The sequence below is a fragment of the Rhinoderma darwinii genome, chromosome 4 (genome assembly GCF_050947455.1).
Source record: "Rhinoderma darwinii isolate aRhiDar2 chromosome 4, aRhiDar2.hap1, whole genome shotgun sequence".
Lineage (NCBI taxonomy): Eukaryota > Metazoa > Chordata > Amphibia > Anura > Rhinodermatidae > Rhinoderma > Rhinoderma darwinii.
This window is the reverse complement of record NC_134690.1, coordinates 256979045-257001913: the sequence shown is the minus strand read 5'-3', so window position 1 is coordinate 257001913 and position 22869 is coordinate 256979045. Positions and strand designations below refer to the sequence as shown.

The 22869-nt window shown below is 40.1% G+C and overlaps 1 protein-coding gene across 2 annotated transcripts in view; it reads right to left on the bottom strand.

Annotated features, from left to right (window-relative positions):
* MAN1A1 (mannosidase alpha class 1A member 1) overlaps positions 1–22869 on the bottom strand; it is a 206297-nt gene that overhangs the window by 90881 nt on the left and 92547 nt on the right. For both annotated transcript variants that reach the window (XM_075862405.1, XM_075862404.1), the window contains exons 3-4: positions 19707–19822; positions 4785–4865 (exon numbers count right to left, since the gene is read on the bottom strand). In XM_075862405.1, the coding sequence (XP_075718520.1) occupies positions 4785–4865; positions 19707–19822 (197 nt within the window). The remainder of the gene's footprint in view (positions 1–4784; positions 4866–19706; positions 19823–22869) is intronic.

Sequence of the window (22869 nt, the reverse complement as noted above, 5' to 3'; positions counted from 1 at the left end):
TACGACACAGGAAGGTGTCAGTCGGCCGTAGAAATGAATGGGTCCATAATTACAGACAAATTCTAGAGTCGTGTGCATGGGTCTTTACACAGCTACTAGTCGTCAAGGTCAAAATCAGCTACGTCATTAACCCCTTCTCGACATTTGACGTATCTGGAAATCATGGCCGGGAAGAGGGAGAACTCTCATCCTGGCAGTTTAACCTTTTAGCAATAGCAACCGCAGCAGCTAAGCCATTAGAAAGAGGGATCACCCCCTCAGTCATCCCATTGGCCCTAGCCACGACTGCTGCGGGGGATGGATGGTTGCCATGGTCGCCTACTGTTTTTTTTTTTTTTATCACCTGACCTCTCCCAAAAAAATGGAATATAAAGAGATCAAAAAGTCATATGTGACCCAAAATGGTACCATGAAAAATTACAGATCGCCCACCAGAAAACAAACCCTCACACGGCATTATCAAAGGAAAAAATTAATGGGTGTTAGAATATGGGGACACAAATTTAAAATAAATGTTAACACTTTTTCTTGTAAAAGTGGCAACACACAAAAAAAAAAAAAGCTATTCTGCAGGCCTATACAATTACGGAAATACAAAATTTATATAAAGTTAACATGTCATTTTTAACGCATGGTGAATGCCATAAAAGCAAACCCAAAAAACAATGGAGGAATTGCTGTTTAGCTCCTAAAACGTGGGGAGGAAAAAATTAAAACAAAAGATGATTGCGGCAGCAAGGAGCTTATTTTCCTATGAAGGTACTCAAATTAGTCAAATATTTACAAGAGGCAAAATACAAAAGCTACAAAAAAACAACAAAAAAAAAGTGTCATTTTTGGGAGGTTTTTTCTTTCCCATTTTATTTCAATATGACCGATAGGGGGTTAAAAAGAGGGGAATGTTAATGTAGTTTATATTTTAGCCTGTATACTAAATAAAATATACTGCCAAAAGCAGTCCATTTCTTTTTCAGCTTACAACCATTATTCAGAAATCAATACACCGTTTAATATTTTGTCATGCTTACACAGTAGAAATGATTTAGGAATCCAGAACTGTAGATCCAAGATGTGATTGTAAAATTAACCCAAGTGTGTGACAATGATAATTAGGTTGTATTGTGTGCCCCTTAAATCTGGCAGTTCCAAAACAAAATAGGTTTTTATGCCCGGTTAAAAGCTGTTCATCCTGACTCTGGCAATCAACTCTTTCGGGGCGAGCCGACATCTGTTCCTGCAGCACCTGTCATGTCAGATGACAAACCATTTCCCATAAGCCTTTCTCCTGTCTGTCATTCATGACAAAAAAAATCTGACAAGTAGGAACATTTTCACAAATACTACAAATAATATTAGTGTTGCTGAAACCGGTCAAGAGCAAAAGCCTAAAGTGTATTTCCAGTTAATTCTTCAAAGTTTCTTTAAATAGAAGAACTTAAAGAGACTCTGTCACCACATTATAAGTGCCCTGTCTCCTATATAAGGAGATGGGCGCTGTAATGCTTTTTATTTAAAAAAACGATCTTTTTTCACAACGTTAGGAGCAATTTTAGTTTATGCTAATGAGCTTTCTTAATGCCCAAGTGGGCGTACTTTTACTTTTGACCAAGTGGGTGTTGTACGGAGGAGTGTATGACGCTGACCAATCAGCATCATGCACTCCTCTCCATTGATTTACACTGCACTAGCGATATAGTTATATCACTATGTGCAGCCTCATACACAAACCCTAACATTACTAGTGTCCTGATAATGAATACACATGACCATCCAGCCTGGACGTCATGTGTACTCAGAATCCTGACACTTCCGACTCTTTTTTGCGAGATTCCAGCAACGGATACAAAATCTCGCGAGATCTCGGAGCTAAACGAGATTTGGTTTCACTTGCCGGAATCTCACAAAAAAAAAAAAAAAAAAGAGTCAGAAGTGTCAGGATTCTGAGTACACATGACGTCCAGGCTGGATGGTCATGTGTATTCATTATCAGGACACTAGTAATGTTAGGGCTTGTGTATGAGGCTGCACATAGCGATATATCTATATCGCTAGTGCAGTGTAAATGAATGAAGAGGAGTGCATGATGCCAATTGGTCAGCGTTATGCACTCCTCTGTACAACGCCCACTTGGTCGAAAGTAAAAGTACGCCCACTTGGGCATTAAGAAAGCTCATTAGCATAAACCAAAATCGCTCCTAACGTTGTGAAAAAAGATAGTTTTTTTTAAATAAAAAGCATTACTGTCGCCTACATTACAGCGCCCATCTCCTTATGTAGGAGATAGGTCACTTATAATGTGGTGACAGAGTCTCTAACACCACAGCTCATTCATGCCAGGTTATACCAAGTCAATGAATTTAACGGAAACTCCGTGCAGACACGTGCATTGCTAACTAGAAGGCCTGATTTACACGAGCGTGTGCGTTTTGCGCACGCAAAAAATGTGGCGTTTTGCGTGCGCAAAAGGCACTTAAAAGCTGCGTGTGTTATCAGTGTATGATGCGCGGCTGCGTGATTTTCGCTCAGCCGCCATCATTATGACACTCCGTTTGAATGTTTGTAAACAGAAAAGCATGTGGTGCTTTTCTGTTTACATTCAGAGTTTGACAGCTGTTGTGCGAACCACGCAGTTCGCACGGAAGTGCTTCCGTGCGACCTGCGTGGTTTTCACACACCCATTGACTTCAATGGGTGCGTGATGCGCGAAAAACGCTGAAATATAGAACATGTCGCGAGTTTTACGCAGCGGACTCACGCTGCGCAAAACTCACGCACTGTCTGCACTGCCCCATAGCCTAATATAGGTGCGTACGACATGCGTGAAAAGCACGTGCGTATATTATGCTCGTGTAAATGATGCCGAAGGGTGTATGTGGGCATTCCAACTAATCATGTAGGACTACAATTTTTTTTAAATTGTGCTGTATGTATAACAGCTAAGGGGTGCAAGGAGGCAGGTGAAACGTCGGCTGTTCTACAAGCGGCACCATTTTTTTTGTCCTGTTTCATATTATAGCTAGTTGGACCTAGACAGATTTTTATGACGGATTCACTTTAAATATTCTATTTTCTCAAACATCAGTTATTTCAAATAAAAAGCATCCTGAAAATCTGCATTGCAAATAATTGACATAAGTATGAACATTATGGCACGTCCCATACTGTACAGATTGTAAACAAGAAGGACCAGGGGTAGAACAGAAACATCAAGGTAAAAGAAAAATTGAAATTTTTGTTTTCCCATTTTCAAAATGCTTTTTTATTTTGTTATACACAATATAACATTTTTATGTATTGTTTTGTCTCTTTTTATAGTCATGTATTTTATTTCCACGTAGTGAATTACCAACATAAAACTGATGGTACAGCAAAAGCCTTGTTTTGTAGCATATCAGAATAGTGAAGGGCATGGAGATCCTTCTTCCTAGAATGGGAACGGCATCTTTCTTCCTTCAGGCCACTGTCAGATATAAGCGGAGAAGCCAAAGTGTATTGCACAAACCAAAAATTAATATGACAGATTTCCTCCACTGATGTTTGGCCAAACAGGAGCATTTTACTGGAGGCATCTTATTGTTTGTGTACAAGGGCTATATTCGAGAAATGTGCAGAGTGCTGTTACAGAACGCAAATAATGAGGGGGAAAAAAATATTGCTAGAACAAGATGTGAAAAAGCTCATAAGATCCTAGTTCAGAATCAATCCCTAAGTTTATACCTTGGATTTGGTGCCAATGGAGGTGATTGTTACACATAAAGTCCTTAGATTAACAAATGCTTCATGGTAAAATAGAGATTGCCTTGAGAAACCTCCGTTACCAGGTATGTGTGTAGACCACCAAACCGCTGCCTAGGGGCCAATGCCTAAGGGCTAAAGCAATGGCATGTGCATGGAGTGTACACACAGTGGCTGTAGGTCTGTATTATGGACCTGCAGGCACTTCATATGCCACCTCATGGCACCTACATAAGGCTAGAAAGAGCAATGCAACTAGGGGTAAATACATGCAAGGGAGGTACAGTTTGAACCCGTAGAATTCTACGGTTGTACGCCGAGGCTTTAGGTTGGGTTGGCACACTATGATGAAAATCCAACTTGCAATCTGATTATTTTGTACAAAATGTTTACATGCAGCGATTTGACAATTCCATTATAATCTTAATTGAAGTCAGGCTGGCAATGAATTTTATCAATTGAAACCGGTCACTACTCACTACATGCAACTATTATTGCTTCATGCTAAACCCAAAAAGGTGGAAAAGTGGCCCCCCTCATACATAAAAACGGTTCTACGAAAGAGCCACCAATTAGATTTCAGCTTACAAGTAATCGGATCGGTTGCTATAGGCAATACTGAAACTTACTTAGAAAAGTTTTTATGCATGAGGGTCAATGTGTGGAAAAGGATAAGAAAATGTTTATGCGATTCTGGCACACCAAGGGAATCTCCGAAAAGATTTTCTTATACTGAGGAACTCCTATCAGGAACACATCGAACCCCAAAAGGATGGTCAACACACAGACACTTCTCATACTATCTCCCATATGGTTGTATAACCAAGTTTACCACAATGTGTATTGCACTTTTCTCAGCATAATAAGTCAATGTGAGGATAGAGAAATTGTAAAATGGTTCAAATCTGAAGAAAAAATTGGTCCACCCCATTTTATGCATCTTTAAAAAGGAGTTGAAGACCAACATATCACACCCTACATTTAAAGTGGAACATTCTGTCAGGGAACGTCTGACTGGCTGGGAAAGCAGAATGAACAGAAACCCTTACCTCTTCTCCAGAAAGGTAGTATGCAGATAAAAGGCCACCAACAAAACGAATGTTAACTTCGAAGACTGAAACCTCAGCATTCTAAAAGGAAAGAGAAATACAATAAACGTTACAAAAACATATAAAGGTTTACAATTACAGTGACTTGATAGTCATGGTCAGTTTTGGGTCGAGTTGGAAGAAACATAACTAGTATGGTTCTAGCGGCAAAAGAAAATGAGTTATCACCTCTCCTTTATTCGCTCTTCTCTTTTAGGCCCCATTCACCCGACCGTATTTTTTCCCTCACGTAAATACTGGCCATAAATATGGGCCCATTGTCACACGTTTTTAACTTGACTTTACGGACCCGTGCCCGTAAATACAGGTCAGTTGTCATCCGTATTCCACCCGTATTTACGGGCCCGTAAAAAAAGGGGGGCTGGAAATAATGTCACAATCATGTCCAAACCCCTTAAAAGGGTCACAACCGCTCAGACGCAATTTTCTCTGCTTCTCTTTATTCAAAAATTTAAATCCCCTGACGTCACCTAGCAACGATCCCGTAATTACATGTGCACACAAGTAGCCACGCGTAATTACGGGAGCCTCATAGACTTCTATTGGCCTGCCTGTGCCGTAATTAGCGCCTGAAATAGGACATGTTTTATATTTTTCAACGGCCCGGGCACCTTCCCGTATGCAAACGAAAAGGTACCCGTGGCCAATAGAAGTCTATAGGCACGTAATTACGGCCCTTAATTACGGGTATTTTTACGGTTATGTGCATGGAGCCTTATACTAAGTGTCTTCATGCTGCTGCTTCAAGGAACTTTGTTAAAAAGTCCAAATCTCTGCTGCCCACGTGCAGTAATGAAGCTCCTCCTCTGAAGACTCTGGAGGGCGTTAACTACTGAGCACAGGGCCGTATTTAACACTTTGGTGGACCCAGTGCAACAATTTCATAAGTGGGCCAACTCCCTCCTAAACAGACTAGAGCGCTAAGGGTTAATATGGTCTTTGTTACCAAAAATCGGGCTGTGCTGTAGTGTCCAGTACTTATGTATATTTCTCACTCCCTCCTCGCTGCGCCTATATTCCCCTCCCTCCTCTGCAGCAAGCCGCATGCTGCAGAGCAGAACTACAGGAGGGAGAACAGGCAGACCAACACAAAAGCGGAAACGGAAGTCAGATAACCAATGAAGGTGAAGCACACAAGGGCCAACAGGGGACACATACCCATCAGAAAACACACAACACTGCTGTTCTCTCCCTGTCTCTGGGTGTTCGCCCCCAAACTTGCCCTTACAAGTTTTCAACTGTGTCTGTGTCCAGAGAAGGCAAACACGGTAGAAAATGGTGCCGCTGCCAGTGGGCCTGGTGCAAGTTCACCGTTTACCCGATGGTTAAATCGGCCCTGACTGTGCGTGCCTGCAGTGCCCTCAGAGCTACTACAGAGAACCGGTAGACAGTATTAAGGCAAGTACTCAATATAGCAAATACACTTTAGATGTTGATTTAACTCCCATTCAGACCAAAACCTGATTTCCAGGACAAACACATTACAAACTATACATACATTTCTACACAGCGAGCTAAAACTGGGATCATCATTACCTATTTAGAAAATAGTCAAAACTCGTGTCGGAAGTCAAAATTTGGCTTACCTACTCCACAGCCCTGCATTTAACAACACTGCCCCAGTAGAGTAGCCTACCCAGCATATACGGCAAATCTCATACCAGTATATAAATCTATAGACATATAAAGGGCATCATCATAAAATGTGTTATATTACGTTAATGAGTGCTTCCCCCAGAGAAACAGACACCTTCTACTAGATTTCTCCACACGCTTAATCATGTAGTTTATTTGTAAAAATGTAAATAATATTTTGGAAGAAAAAAAACACGGAAATTGATTTTTTAGACACACGAGATAAAAGGTTCATGTTCAGACATTGGTAAATCTGTTGCGGGTTTGCGATGCGGAATCTGCACCGTAAATTCCCAGCAACGTATAGGACAATACATGTTGACAAATTCCACCCAAAAATTATGAACATGCTGTTGATTTTTAAATTCACAGCATGCTCATTGTGTTGTGAAAAAGCCGCAGATTTCACTATTTCAATGTATAGTATACATGCAGATTGCGGTGGATTACTACCGCTAGGTATAGACGTAGCCTAAAGACGCAACTCTCTGCACTCCACATCCATTGCCTTAGCCTGACCTAATTGGGTATTCAAGAATGGAATGCCTATGGTAGTCAAACCCTTTACCCTATAGTGCACCACAATGCTGAGAGAAAGAATTCCTAGTTTACAAGTCTTGCCGGACTAGAAGCTGCTTAACCCCTTAGTGACCACCAATACGCTACTATTTCACGGCGGTCATTAAGGGGCCTTAGGCTAGGCCGTCGACTTTTCACGGCAGGACAGTCTAAGCCCTGCACAGGTGTCCCGTGCAGGCTGGAGTCGGGGCTCGGCTGTCTGATGACAGCTGGACTCCGGCTCCAATAACCGCAATTGAAGTTTACTTAGATCGCGGCCGTTTAAACCGTTAAATGTCGCGGTCAATAGCGACCGCGGCATTTAAATCATTCACAGAGGGAGGGAGCTCCCTCTGTCACCCATCGGCGGCCCGCGGGCCTCCGACGGGGTGTCATGGCAGCCGGGGGCCTGATAAAAGCCCCCAGGTCTGCCCTGGGCATATGCCTATTAGGACGTGGCAGAGGCACGTCCTAATAGATTGCCTGTCAGACTTACACTGACAGGCAATAATGCTTTGGTATACCAAAGCATTATAGCAGTGATCTGAAGATCGCATAGTGAAGTCTCCTAGTGAGACTAAAAAAAAAAATAAGTAAGTAATGTCAAATAAAAATGACAGTAAAAAAAATAAATACAATTTTTTTTCCATAAAGTGGTTTTATTTAGTAAAAGTGTAAAAAATAAATATATATGTTATCGTCGCGACCATAATGACTCAAACAATATAATTAATATGTAATTTAAAGCGCAAGGTGAACACCGTAAACAAAAAAAACAATGGCGAAATTGCATTTTTTTCCATTGCCCCCCCAAAAAAATGTAATAAAAAAAGTTAATCATAGTCCCATGTACCCCAAAACAGTACCAATCAAAACTATGTCTCGTCCCTCAAAAAACAACCACAAAAAAATCACTACATTGACGGAAAAATACAAAAAAAAATGATGGCTGTTGGAAAGCGACGATGCAAAAACAAATAATTTTAGTTCAAAAGTGTTTTTATTGTGCAAAAGTCGCAAAACAAAAAAACCTCTACATATGTGGTATCGCCGTAATCGTACCGACCCATAGAATAAAGGTATCATGTTATTTACGCCGCACAGTGAACGACAACAATTTAAAACGCATAGAACAATGGTGGAATTTCAGGGTTTTTCTTCTATTCCCCCCCCAAAAAAAGTTAATAAAAGTTAATCAAAAAACTATTTGTACCCTAAATGGTGCCATTACAAAGTACAACTAATCCCGCAAAAAAAAAGTCCTCATATAGCTATGTCGACGGTAAAATAAAAAAAAAGTTCTTTGAAATGAGACTATAGAAAAAAATAATAATTGCTTGGTCGTTGGGGCCTAAAACAGGCTGGTTACTAAGGGGTTAAACTTGCAGATTTGCGTTTTGTTTGATTTTTATTTCATATGAATACCCTATTACTGTATACATACAGTAGTGCTGACTATAGATCTATTTTGTATGGAAATACACTTTAAGAGGTCAATTCATTTTTATTGGTTTTGACAATGCACAGACTTTATTGCATATTCAGCAGATGGATTATTGTGTATTTTCGGAAAAAACTACTATTTCAATTTGAATAGCTCTCGTTAATATGCACATAGACACGTACTATCCAGTGTTCATTTTCGATTTAATTTGAAAAAAAACGCCAGGATAGAAAGAGTCTTTTCATGAATTATAAAGTATGACCAAAAATGTATCAATTGACTATATCCCTGAAAGCTTTTCTTCTTAAAATTAGGGAAAAATTGCAAGGATAATCCAAAAACAGAGTTAATTGAATCCTATTGAAGATAAACAAACGGAATACTAAGCTTTTGCACAGTTCTGTAGCCTTAAAATGGACAAATTGTTTCTTTAAACTGTACGATTAACTATCACTTATAAAAAACATCTTACAGTGAAATGAGAACAGCCTGAAATACAAAATTACCTAAGAAGAGACAAGTTTGATTTTGGTACAACGGAATGGCACGATAATGAAAATATACTTTGAAATACAAAGACATGAAATATTAATGTGTTTTAATTAAAATTATGCACAGATCAATTACACTGTATAGCCTTACAAAACCTCTTTTGAAAGCAAATTATATTTGAATAAGAAAAAAAGTTACATTTGTAAAACAAGATTAAGAGATAAAAGAACAAACAGTTAGAAAGCAGTCAGGCTAGGAAAATGGGCAAGGTTTCCAAATAGAAATAAAAATGAGATATATAGATATAGATATATCTATAAAGATCTCTATATATAGGTATATTATCTATCTATCGAAAGAAAAAAATAAACTAACCCTTTAGAATTACCTGGATTTTGGCTTTTATTACTAATAAAATGTGATCTCATTGTAATTAAAGTCACAATTACACAATCTAACTATGCTAATAACACAGTCATACGGTTCATGTATTTTATTGAGAACATTTATATGAGGCCTAATTTTACAGTGCTGTTTGAAAAAAAGCTGCGTAAAAAAAACGCCTCGAAAAAAGTGTGTGTCACTTCTTAAAACAGTTTAAGATTTTTAACATTTCCCATTAACAATGGCAAAAACAATTCGAAAATATATATTTTTTAAAAAAATTATTTTTTCGGAGTACAATTTTCTGCCAGAAAAGAAGCCATGTGAACATGCCCTAAGGCTGGATTTAGACAAAGGGGGTAATTTATCAACCTTTCTACACCAGTTTTCTGGCGTAGAAAAGTCTCAAACGGCCCAAAAGTGCCACCCTTGCCACTTTTGTGAAAAGACTGTGTGGCCACCTGGCCCCAACAAATTTATTGCAATTTACGCCATAAAATGGTCGTTAATTATAGTGGAAAAATCTACACCAGCTTCTGGCTGGCATAGATTTCACTCTATGGGGCGTAGCAAGTTAGAGGCCCATGTTGGGCCCCTAAACCAGACTGCCCACCGCCCCTTCCATTGGACAATTCAATTTTAAATTATTTTTTTTTAGATTAAAATGAATTGTACTCACTGCTCCTCTTCTCCCCTCTGGGTCCTTCATCACTGCAGCGCCGCTCATACAAGGACCTGACGCCGGGCAGCTTCAGGATGTTGTAAGCGACAAAGCACTGACATTGAGCCCTGCATCGCATATATGGTCCCGGCGCTGCTCACCACCAGTTCCTTGTATGTGTAGCGCTGGAGTGGTGGAAGAGCCGGAGGGGAGAAAGGGAGCGCTTGGGTGTGTTTATTTTTTGGGCCGAAAGGGGGAAAGAATGAACGGCAAATGGCTGTGCTCGTTGCACCACAAGCGACACATCAAAAGGCTTTTGCCTCTTAATGAATTTGTCGGAGTTTACTCCAACTTTTAAGCCTATTAAGACTGGCGAATTAAACTGTTTTACTGAATTTGTGTGTTTTTGGTGGCCAGATGTTAAATTTAAGTCTGTAGTAATATATAAAATGCACTATACAAACTCGTTTTGGGTGTTTGTCGTAGTTTTGATGGTCAGTGGGGGGGTTTTTTTTCTCCAAAAAGCAGCATGTTCTGGGTATGGCTTTTTTTTAGGTGTTTTTTCCCCCATAGGTTTCTCTAGAGCACTTTAAAGGAGAACTCACACGTTTTTTTTTGTTTTTTTTTACTCGCTGGCCCATTAGAGAGGCACATTAAATTATGGTGAAGTTAATCTAACCGGTGGCTGTATTTGTAAGATATCCACCCACTTCCGGTCCTCAGCTGTGTCATGTGACCAGCAATAGGACTATCCAACTGCTACAACATCTCATGTGTGGACAGGAAGTCAGTTTCCAAATTCATTACTATCACAGCTTCGATGTGAGTCTTATAGGAATGAATGGAGAAACTGACCTCCTGTCCACACGAGACACTGTGGCAGTTTGAGAGTTAGGCTGGATTCACACGAGCATGTTCGGTCCGTAAAGGACGGAACGTATTTCGGCCGCAAGTCCCGGACTGAACACATTGCAGGGAGCCGAGCTCCTAGCATCATACTTATGTACGACGCTAGGAGTCCCTGCCTCTCCGTGGAACTACTGTCCCGTACTGTAAACATGTTTTCAGTACGGGACAGTAGTTCCATGGAGAGGCAGGGATTCCTAGCGTCATAGATATTTATGATGTGTTCGGTCCGGGACCTGCGGCCGAAATACGTTCCGTCCTTTACGGACCGAACATGCACGTGTGAATCCAGCTTTAGGCTCCATGCACACGACCGTGCCCGTAATTACGGGCATGGCCGGCGACAGCCGTCCGTATTTACCAGCCGTGCTCCCATTTTAAAGTATGGGCGCTCGGTCCGTAAAATACAAAAATGGGACGTCTTATTTTTTTCGGCAAGTTTCTATGGCATGGACACCTTCACGTAAAAATTACGGGAAGGTGTCAGTCGGCCATAGAAACGAAAGGGGCCGAAATTACGGACCGTAATGACGGCCTGTAATTACGGGCAATTTTACGGTCATGTGCATGGGGTCTTAGTCACATGACTCAGCTGAGGACCAAAAGGAAGTGGATAACTCACAAATACACCCACTGGTAAGAAAATTACCTTCACCCCAATTTACATAATGTGCCTATCCAACAGGCCAGAGAATAAAAATTGTTGTGGGAGTGCTCCTTTAAAAACCCCCGAAAAAAAAAAAAAAAAAAACATGTACAAAATGAAACCAAATGAATAAACGTCACCAAAAACCAAGTTAAAAGTGTTTTTTTGATGGTTTAAATTGCCAGAAAAAGTGTGTAAGTGTGTGTGTGTGTGTGTGTGTGTGTGTGTGTGTGTGTGTGTGTGTGTGTAAGAGGCCTTAGTGTGAACCATGCCTCTAGGCAACAACTTTCAGAAAACCTCAAAAAGACCTGTGTGTACATCAATCCACAGTTGGTCAAACTGTATACAAATGGATAAAATTCAGGATTTCTTTTTCTACTTTCCCTAGGAGACGGCCTCCAGTTAAGATCACTCAAACAGCGCAAAGGGCAATCCTGATAGAGGGGAGAAACAGCAAAAGACCTACTGAAGACTTTACAAACGGCAAAAACCTCTGTTCAGATGTCCAATATTATAAAAACACTAAAAAAAAAAAAAGAATGGTGTTCATGGAAGGACACCCACGAAGGAAGCGGCTGCTGTCCAAAAAAACATTGCGGCCCTTCTCCAGATTAAATGAGACCACCTTGATGTTTCTGAAAAAAAAAAAAAATTCTATTGACAAATTTAACAAAAGTGGAACTTTTTAGCACAACTGCAGGGTTATGTTTGGAGGAGAAAAAAAACAAAAAAAAAAACACTGCACACCAACACTTCATCCCAATTGTGAAGCACGGTGGAGGAACATCATGGTTTGGGGCTTTAGCTGCCTCAGGACTTGGACAACTTGTGATTTGAGGGAACAACGAATTCAAAGGTGTCTCAAAACATTTTACAGGAGAATGCAAGGCCAGCAGCTCATGACCTCAAGCGGAAGAGAAGTTGGGCAATGTTACAGGACAATGACCCAAAGCACGCACGTAAATAAACTAAAGAATGGTTGAAAAAAAGAGATTTGTGTTTTGAAATTATCAAGTCAGAGTCCTGACCTTAACCCTATCAAGTTGATGTGGAATGACCTGAAGAAAAACTGTGCACTTAAGAAATTCCAGATATATTGTTGAACTAAATCATATATGTTGGGAGTAATAGTCCAAAATTCCACCTCGACCTTGTACAAATCGTATTTGCATCTCCCACCTTACATCGTAGTCACCCTGTCCATCACACCTATATGAGCTTGTTGAACATACTATATCAAAATGCGCGAATATAGAGTTGAGCCACTTTTGCCACTATAAAAGCCTCCACTCTACTGGAAAAGCTTTCCACAAGATCCTTTGTCAGATTGTGTGCCTATTCAGCCAAAAGAGCATTTGTGAGGTCAGACACTGATGATTGACAAATAGGTCTGGCTCGCATTTGGCTTTCCGTTGGTCACTGGTTGTGAATGTCAAATGTGAACATATACACAGGTCACAGGTCATTTCACAAAAACCGGATGGAGCTCTATTGTCCAGCAAAAGTAGGTTTGCGCCGTTTTACTGGCTTCATAGGTAAGGGAGGATCCCACCAATTCTCTTCCATTCAACGTTAATTTATTTTTGCTGGTCAGAAAGGGAAGATCATCATTCTAAAGGGATTTTCACGATACCACAGTAATTCTAATTGGAATTATTAAACACCTTTTAGCATATTTTTTAACTTGCTTTTTACCTGAGAAAATTCTGGTAAAAGGTTTGCTTATCAAAGTCTGAATGAAACCTTTTCTCCTCTCAAGTTCACACGTGGCAGATTCACAAAGGATTTACCACAAATTTGCCGTAAAATCTGCGACAAATCCGTAGCATGCCCTGAAAGCTGCACTGATTTTTTTTTTAGCTGTATGTCGATTGGGATTTCAAAACCACATCCACACGCATTATACTGTAATAGTCACCGATTTTCAGTGCAGATTCAACACTTAAAATCCAAAAATGGCAAAGCATACATTTTCCAAAACTTTTGATATATTCCTATGAAAAGTTCAATCGTGCAGCAGACTTAAAAAAGGCAAAACTGTCTTGAGGGAAAAAAAAAAATCAAAAACTTAAATAAGAACCTTCGATTTAGAAATACTCAATGTTATATTTAAACAGTATTTATTCTGCCCAACATAAAAATCTAAGCTCTTAGCTTTCAGCTATTGAGGGTGCCACAAGCACTACAACAATCCCTTTGGTACAGCTTCAAAGTGTTCTCCTACTTTGCTCACCTAGTCTTTAGGGGGTATGAAAATTCAACTAGGATGAACAAGGCATTTCAATCAAGCCTATGGCATTGGAATAGCATTGAAAGGGGCAGGCAATTCACATTTGGAAGTTAAAACTAAAATATAACTAAATGTTGGTAGGATTTTAAAGTTTTATACAAATGTATTATATTTCACATCGCACTAAGGTCAATCCTGTTTATGGTCTGTTTATAAACAGAGCAATGACCCATCTATTTTCCAACAGATCCAAGAGAAAACGGAGACCCCAATAAGTTTAATAAATTCCATTTGAATTACAGTATTTTTTACAGCAAAAAAAGCAATACAAATCACGCTAGTCTAGCCATTAAAAATACTAGAAAGCTATCTGCAAATACTAACAAAACCCAGGGCAAGTGTTGAGCAAACACACACACACACACACACACACACACACACACACACACACACACTCTCTCTAAAGGGGTTGTCCACTTTGTTATCTGCTTATTGGCAAGGGATCCAAAGTGTCCCCCTACTGGGATCTCAGCGATCAGCTGTAATCAGTGGGGAAACCTAACACGAAGTGTTAAATTGCCCTATAGCGCCACCACATGAGAAACTACACATTACACAACTGTCCATTCAAAATCAATGAGTTGTCTGTGCAGGACAGAAGAGGTCTTCCAGGGGGAGAGATGCTCTTTGCAACTGTTCTCAACCCTGGCCAAGAGATGAGAATCATGAACACAGGATCCCCTAAATTTACGCAGAAATTCCTAAAAGGGTATATGAAACGGTTTTTGAAACTGGATAACCCCTTTGAGTTTGTAATATGCTCCACATAAATCTTGGGACACCACAGTTGCCGGAGAAGATAAACTCACAGAAATCAATGTCCACAACCGGCCAATGAACACTGCTGTATGGATAATGGTAACCCATATCACCTGAAGCCTGAATTCAGCTCTTCAGCACAGAATTTTCACAAAAAGAGTATATATTCCAAACACATTTAGTTCTTTGTTACATGGCACATACACTACCGTTCAAAAGTTTGGGGTCACCCAGACAATTTTGTGTTTTCCATGAAAACTCACACTTCTATTCATCAAATGAGTTGCAAAATGACTAGAAAATATAGTCAAGACATTGACAAGGTTAGAAATAATGATTTTTGTTTGAAATAATAATTTTCTCCTTCAAACTTTGCTTTCGTCTTGGAATGCTCCATTTGCAGCAATTACAGCATTGCAGACCTTTGGCATTCTAGCTGTTAATTTGCTGAGGTAATCGGGAGAAATTTCACCCCATGCTTCCAGAAGCCCCTCCCACAAGTTGGATTGGCTTGATGGGCACTTCTTGTGTACCATACGGTCAAGCTGCTCCCACAACTGCTCTATGGGGTTGAGATCTGGTGACTGCGCTGGCCACTCCATTACAGATAGAATACCAGCTGCCTGCTTCTTCCCTAAATAGTTCTTGCATAATTTGGAGGTGCGCTTTGGGTCATTGTCCTGTTGTAGGATGAAATTGGCTCCAATCAAGCGCTGTCCACAGGGTATGGCATGGCAAAATGGAGTGATAGGCTTCCTTATTCAAAATCCCTTTTACCTTGTACAAATCTCCCACTTTACCAGCACCAAAGCAACCCCAGACCATCACATTACCTCCACCATGCTTGACAGATGGCGTCAGGCACTCTTCCAGCATCTTTTCAGTTGTTCTGCGTCTCACAAATGTTCTTCTGTGTGATCCAAACACCTCAAACTTCGATTCGTCTGTCCATAACACTTTTTTCCAATCTTCCTCTGTCCAATGTCTGTGTGCTTTTGCCCATATTAATCTTTTCCTTTTATTAGCCACTCTCAGATATGGCTTTTTCTTTGCCACTCTGCCCTGAAGGCCAGCATCTCGGAGTCGCCTCTTCACTGTAGACGTTGACACTGGCGTTTTGCGGGTACTATTTAATGAAGGTGCCAGTTGAGGACCTGTGAGGCGTCTATTTCTCAAACTAGAGACTCTAATGTACTTGTCTTGTTGCTCAGTTGTGCAGCGGGGCCTCCCACTTCTCTTTCTACTCTGGTTAGAGCCTGTGTGTGCTGTCCTCTGAAGGGAGTAGTACACACCGTTGTAGGAAATCTTCAGTTTCTTGGCAATTTCTCGCATGGAATAGCCTTCATTTCTAAGAACAAGAATAGACTGTCGAGTTTCACATGAAAGCTCTCTTTTTGTAGCCATTTTGAGAGTTTAATCGAACCCACAAATGTAATGCTCCAGATTCTCAACTAGCTCAAAGGAAGGTCAGTTTTATAGCTCCTCTAAACAGCAAAACTGTTTACAGCGGTGCTAACATAATTGCACAAGGGTTTTCAAGTGTTTTCTAATCATCCATTAGCCTTCTCACACAGTTAGCAAACACAATGTACCATTAGAACACTGGAGTGATGGTTGCTGGAAATGGGCCTCTATACACCTATGTAGATATTGCATTAAAAACCAGACATTTGCAGCTAGAATAGTCATTTAGCACATTAACAATGTATAGAGTGTATTTCTGATTCATTTAATGTTATCTTCATTAAAAAAAACTGTGCTTTTCTTTCAAAAATAAGGAAATTTCTAAGTGACCCTAAACTTTTGAACGGTAGTGTATGTGCTTAGCTTTACATTTCATTAGGTATGCCCTAAAAGTCAATATCATAGGACAGCCATGAGGGCCAAAACTAGGCCCCATGCGGTGATTCTTAAAACCATGTTAAAATGTGAGCCACATCACAATGTCGGGGGCTGACTGGTAAAACAAAGGGAGTCCTCTCCTTCCGTTCATGCTCCTTCAATTCCGCAATTAAACGGACGGGACTGGAGGTTTCTCCGATCCTGGGGGCGTTACATCGGAAGTGCGACTGCTCAGCTTCTGGGCTTGCGCGATCATCAAGTCACACAATTATGTTCCATTACGGGTAAAAGACCACAGTTAGAACGTAATGGTACACCCATTTGTTGGAAAGGTTTAATATCTGCTAAATAATGATATTAGATTAGCTTCACGTTCGTGTCGTGCTCTTGTTTTTAATAGATCAGATTTTTAACCTTCAAAAGAGAAGTTAAATGGATACCAAAATGGCGATAACGAATTAGAATCTGCTGCACCATTTACATCAAACATAAACCAAACAGAATACCTGTTAAATAGACGTCTATGCTATTTTTGCTGCCCAAAAAAATGTTACTCTGATGGAATGGAGACAATAAAAAAATGTTTCTTTAGGTTCTTTTGAACAAAAAACAATGTAGAGAAAACCGCCAGTGTGAACAGAACCTTACAGAGTCATCCTCTAATCTAGAATAATCTCAACCACAACAAAAACTCATCTCACGGCACGACAAAATTATATTATTTTAAAATAAATGGATAACATATGTTATCAATGGAGTCTTGTAACTGGTTGCTACCTCTACTCCAGACTAGGAGATGCCAGTATAATGGCATTGCCCCATGTATTCCCATTAGACAACGCAGAATTTTTCCAGGATACACGAGTGTTGGAGAAGCTACGGCTTGCAGTTTGGAAAATACTTTTCCTGAAGTGAAATGTAGAATCATTTTCACACCAGCAGAGATTTTGCGGTTGATTAACAAAGATGCTCGAAGGGATTAAGCAACGACAGAAAACTTTAGAATCATAGGAAAATTCACCAACGACTGAGGACTTACATTACATTACACTTCACATTACTCGGCTTACTGTACCAACACTATAAATGTACCTCTAATTTTAAGAATGCCCCACATAAGCCAGCCAAGATTCAATCTAAATGTCAGTGTGGGCAACCTATTCTAAGCAATCGATCTTCAACAGTGTCTTTAGCCAGTCACTTACTCCTGTATTAACGCATCCGACACAAAGCAGGTACATATTATAGATGAATAGATCAGAGACAGACAGATCGGATAAATTGATCCTACATGACATGCACTAAATTCACAAAAAAAAAAGTCGCATGGACACTGCCCTTTAGAAAACCATTCTACAATATATGTGTGGCTTGCTGACTTGGTAAAAAGCATAAAATGCATATATATATATATATATATATATATATATATATATATATACATATACATACATACATATACACACACACACACTAGTTTATAAATAGGTCGCCTATAAATGCAGCATTTTCGATTCCACAACTAGTCCATGAGAGTTTACAGCAGACAGTAATACATTTTAGCCTGGCACTGCCTCCCTCCGCAACTGTTGAACAGTTTAATTTGTTATTTTGCAGTAAGAATAGAGAAACAGAAGAGAAAGGATGAGACGCTGTATGCAGGTTCACCGGCTTCTGCCTGCCTCGTTTAATTGATGAGAGGAGTGAGCTGGAGATGCACATAGAATACAATTGATAGCTTTTATATCAAGTGGCAGGGGCATTAAAGGAGCCTGCCCTTCACATGGAAAACACGGGGGGGGGGGGGGGAAGAGTTGTATTAAAGGGGTATTCCCATCTCAATGAACCTAGTTTAAAGAGGCTCTGTCACCAGATTTTGCAACCCCTATCTGCTATTGCAGCAGATAGGCGCTGCAATGTAGATTACAGTAACGTTTTTATTTTTAAAAAACGAGCATTTTTGGCCAAGTTATGACCATTTTCGTATTTATGCAAATGAGGATTGCAAAAGTACAACTGGGCGTGTTGAAAAGTAAAAGTCCAAGTGGGCGTGTATTATGTGTGTTACATCTGGGCGTGTTTACTACTTTTACTAGCTGGGCGTTCTGATGAGAAGTATCATCCACTTCTCTTCAGAACGCCCAGCTTCTTTAAATACCCTCCTTTCTAAGTTTTGTGGCATTCAGAAGATAATCCATCCGATCCCGCCCCCCCCCCCCCCCCACATGTCGTTTGCTTTATTTGTGAGTGTTTTTTAATGGTTACAAACCATGCAGTGGTGGCCGCACTTGCGCAGTTTCTACTAAGTATTTCCCTATAAGGCCGAGTTCACATGTTGCAGATTTGTTACAGATTTTGAACACAGATTTTACCTTTTGCAATGGTGAGATCCGCGTCAAATCTGCAGGTTGTGAATTCAGCCTGATTAGGCTGGCCGGGTACTCTGGAGCGCGCATAGAGCATGCACAGTTGTTCCCAGCCCAGCCACCTCTCCTGCTCTAGTGCAAGTAAATAGGATGGCTACCGGTCATGCGCAGTTGTCCGGGAGCCGTCCAGTAATTCTAAACTCATCACATAACTGCAGAGCCCTTATCAGGGCTGTGACGTGTGTTTGCTTCAGAGCACGGTTATCTCTCTCTATGTAAGCAGAAATAACTGTGTGTAGTTTGGAACAAGCACTTTGTGTGTAAGATAGTTTCTGCAGCGTGCTGCCCACAATGCTTCACAAGCAGCAGGGAAAAGAAGAAGACAGAGGAGGAAATCCTAGTGTGAATATTTTAATTGGAGGAGTTCAATAGGTTTCTTTCTGATTATACATGTGTGCCGGCCCAAAAAATAATTATGAGTTACAGATGGGAATAACCCTGTAAGACGGTCTTAATATAAAGAAAGTTGGCGTCAGATGCCACACATCAAATATTATCGGCCACTGGGAATATGCACCCAAACAGCTTATGACAACCGTTGATCGGTAAAGTGATTGCACATAATCTAGGGAGGCCTCCAAGAAGATGGTAGGGGATCTGTGCATTGGCATCAACTAGGCAAGTATAGGTGTATGGGATAGGCTGATAGTGGAATACAACTTCCTGTGTTTTCGAAGAGCACCCAAATTCCATACAGATGCTGGCAGCATTCATATTTACAGCCCCAGTCAAAGGTTAAGCAGTAGAAATCTTACAACTCTCTGTGTAAGACTGTCTGGCTGAATGGGGAGTAAATGGAAAACTTGAAATCCAACTCACCACATTGAATTCTAGGTTCTTCTCCACCCATTCTTTAGCATCCTTGAATTCATCCTTCATTCCCATGATGAACAAAGTGTCAAGAGAATCTACAATTGTTGCTCCTTGGATGTTACCTGGAATCAAATATAAAAAAAAGCAGTTAATATAAAGGCGTTTAGAAAAACAAAAAAACAAAAACAAAATTATACATGAAGGGCCAGTTCACATGGAGTATTGACACGTTTTTTGAAGAGGAAACCGCGCCGGAAAACGCGCCAAGAAACGGCCGAACATGCCTCCCATTGCTTTCAATGGGAGGCGGAGGCGTTTTTCCCCCCCAGGCTGAAAAAACGTCTCGCGGGAAAAAGAAGGGACATGCCCTATCTTCGGGCTTTTACGCCTCTGACCTCCCATTGACATCAATGGGAGGCAGAGAAAGCGTATTTCGTGGCGTTGTATGCCCGCGGCGCTCAATGGCTGCGGGCGAAAATCGGCGTGCAGGCAGAGTAAAATCTGCCTCAAAATTCCAAACTGAATTTTGAGGCAGATTTTCTGCCTGCAACAAACTCAGTGTGAACCCACAAAGTGGATATTTCCACAAAATAAGCTCCTTGAAATTGGAGCTATTCCTTTTGCACCAAAAAACAAAATACAATTAAAAGAGAACCTGTCACCTCTGCTGGCACATCTGTTTTAGTAAATACTTGAATTTTGTCATGAAATAAAAATTCTGAAACATATTTTCGTAAAAATCTGTTAACATTCCGGTTAGTCCTCCTAGAAATGTATGAATACATTGACAATGGAAAGGGTAGCATCAAATTGTCAAAGGGGTGTGTCCCTACACAGTCTGACTCTTTCAGCACGGATTGAACATGGTCAGTCCATGTAAGGACACCCATACGTTTCTAGGAGGAATAACCGAGGAATGGCACAACATAGAATTTTAAGATAATCCAGAGTTATTTCATGAGGAATAAAATTATCTACTAAAACAGGCATGTCAGAAGAGGGGACAGGTCCTCTTAGTCCTCCCTTTCACCAACACTGGCCGTAGAATCTAAAGTAGGACGGTCCGGTGGTCACATAACAGAAGCACATTTATAAAATCTACGTGCATACATTAGGAGAGCGAGATTTATAGGACCACACAGATCACTGGCAATAACGGCAACAGAATTTATTTTTATTTTCGATAGACCTAAGACAAATCTGCATTGCACTAGTAGTACATTAGAGCTCAAAGGTTATTAGTACTGCTTCAAAGATGGTGTGCCAAGAGAAGGTAAGCTATACATTCCATTTCCCAGGTCAACAACGGATATGGTTTACTTACCAACATAGCACATTTACAGCATTGTTTTATACGGACTTTGAATATCTGCCCTTTTCTAGCAGTTATACTCCGAATAGGATTTTTTATTTTTATGTATATATGTAGACCTATAAATGTCTGTTTGTCTATTTTGTATGATCAGTTCAATAGACAATATTTATGTATATCCATGCAATATGGTGTATACAAAAGCCTTTAACACAAATCGGACTATATTGATTTTTATGCATAACTGCCTTTGGCTGTGCACTAATGGGATAAAGTAGTGAGCATACGTATAGGACTTCCTCTACTAATCTATTATCGGAACAAGTGTCCGGATTAGCATTATCCGACATTTTCTTTAATACTAAAGTGTGCACTTAACCTTGGCCACCCAGAATATCCCCAGGCATTAACCATGTTCTGATCCTTCCCAGGAGATGTATACGATAAGACCAGTGAATGTGCACTGCATGAAATGTCTTATATACTCAACTATAGTTCTTATAGGAAGCCGTTAGCCATATAAAACTGCCTACTACGTAAATTCCATCTTCATGCTTTTTCTTCAGATATGTGTGTGTTATTTCAGAATCTACCTTAGTCCCTGGAGATTTACAGGATCCTATATTTCTGGCAGTTTAGTCATTTCTACATATCCTAACACAACAATGAAAAAAAACAAAAAACGGCCATTAACCCCTTAGTGACCAGCCTATTTTAGGCCCTAGTGACAGATATTTTTTTCGTTTTTCTACAGTCGCATTCAAAGAGCTATAACTTTTATTTTTCCTTCGACATAGCTGTAGGAGGACTTATTTGCGGGATTAGTTGTGCCTTTTAAGGGCACCATTTTGGGGTACATATCATTTTTTGATTGACTTACATTAACTTTTTTGGAGGTGGGGGGGGGGGGGGCGGAATAGAAAAAAACCCTGAAATTCCACCATTGTTCTATGCGGTTTAAATTTACACCGTTCACTGTGCGGCATAAACAAACACAATATCTTTATTCTATGGGTCGGTACAATTATGGCGATACCACATATGTTTAGGCTTATGTTTTACTACTTTTGAACCATAAAAACTCTTTTGAACTAAAATTAGTTTTTGCATCATCGCTTTCCAAGAGCCGTAATTCTTTTATTTTTCCGTCAATGTAGTGATATGTGGGTTTGTTTTTTGCGGTACGAGACAGTTTCTATCGGTACTATTTTGGGGTACATGGATGACCTGATTAACTTTTATTATGACTTCTTGGGAGGGAAATGGAAAAAAATTTCAATTTCGCATTTTTTTTTTTTTTTTTTAATGGTTTTCATTTGCGCCTTAAATTACATGTTAACTTTATTGATTGTGTCATTACGGTCGCGGTGATATCACAAGTGTACTTTTACTTAATTTTGACACTTTTTCTAAATAAAAAAATTTTTTATGGAGTTTTTTTTTTTTTTTAAACTGTAGTCTTTATTTCACATTTATTACCAACTAGGGGACTTCACTTAGCAATCTTTAGATCGCCGTTATAATGTTTGGTATCCTTAGTATACCAAAGCATTATTGCTTGTCAGTGAAAAACTGACCGGCATTCTATTAGGACGTGCCTCCAGCACGTCCTAATAGGCATATACCCAGTACAGACCTGGGGGCCTGGGTGAGAGAGGGAGCTCAGATCTTCTGCAAATGATTTCAAATTCTGTGATCGCTATTGACCGCAGCATTTAACAGGTTAAACGGCCGCGATCTAAGTAAACTTCGATCGCGGCCGTAGGAGCAGGAGCCTGGCTGTCAGACAGCCGAGCACCCGCTCCTACCTGCATGTGATACCCGTACAGGACTTAGACTGGACCGCCGTGAAAAGGC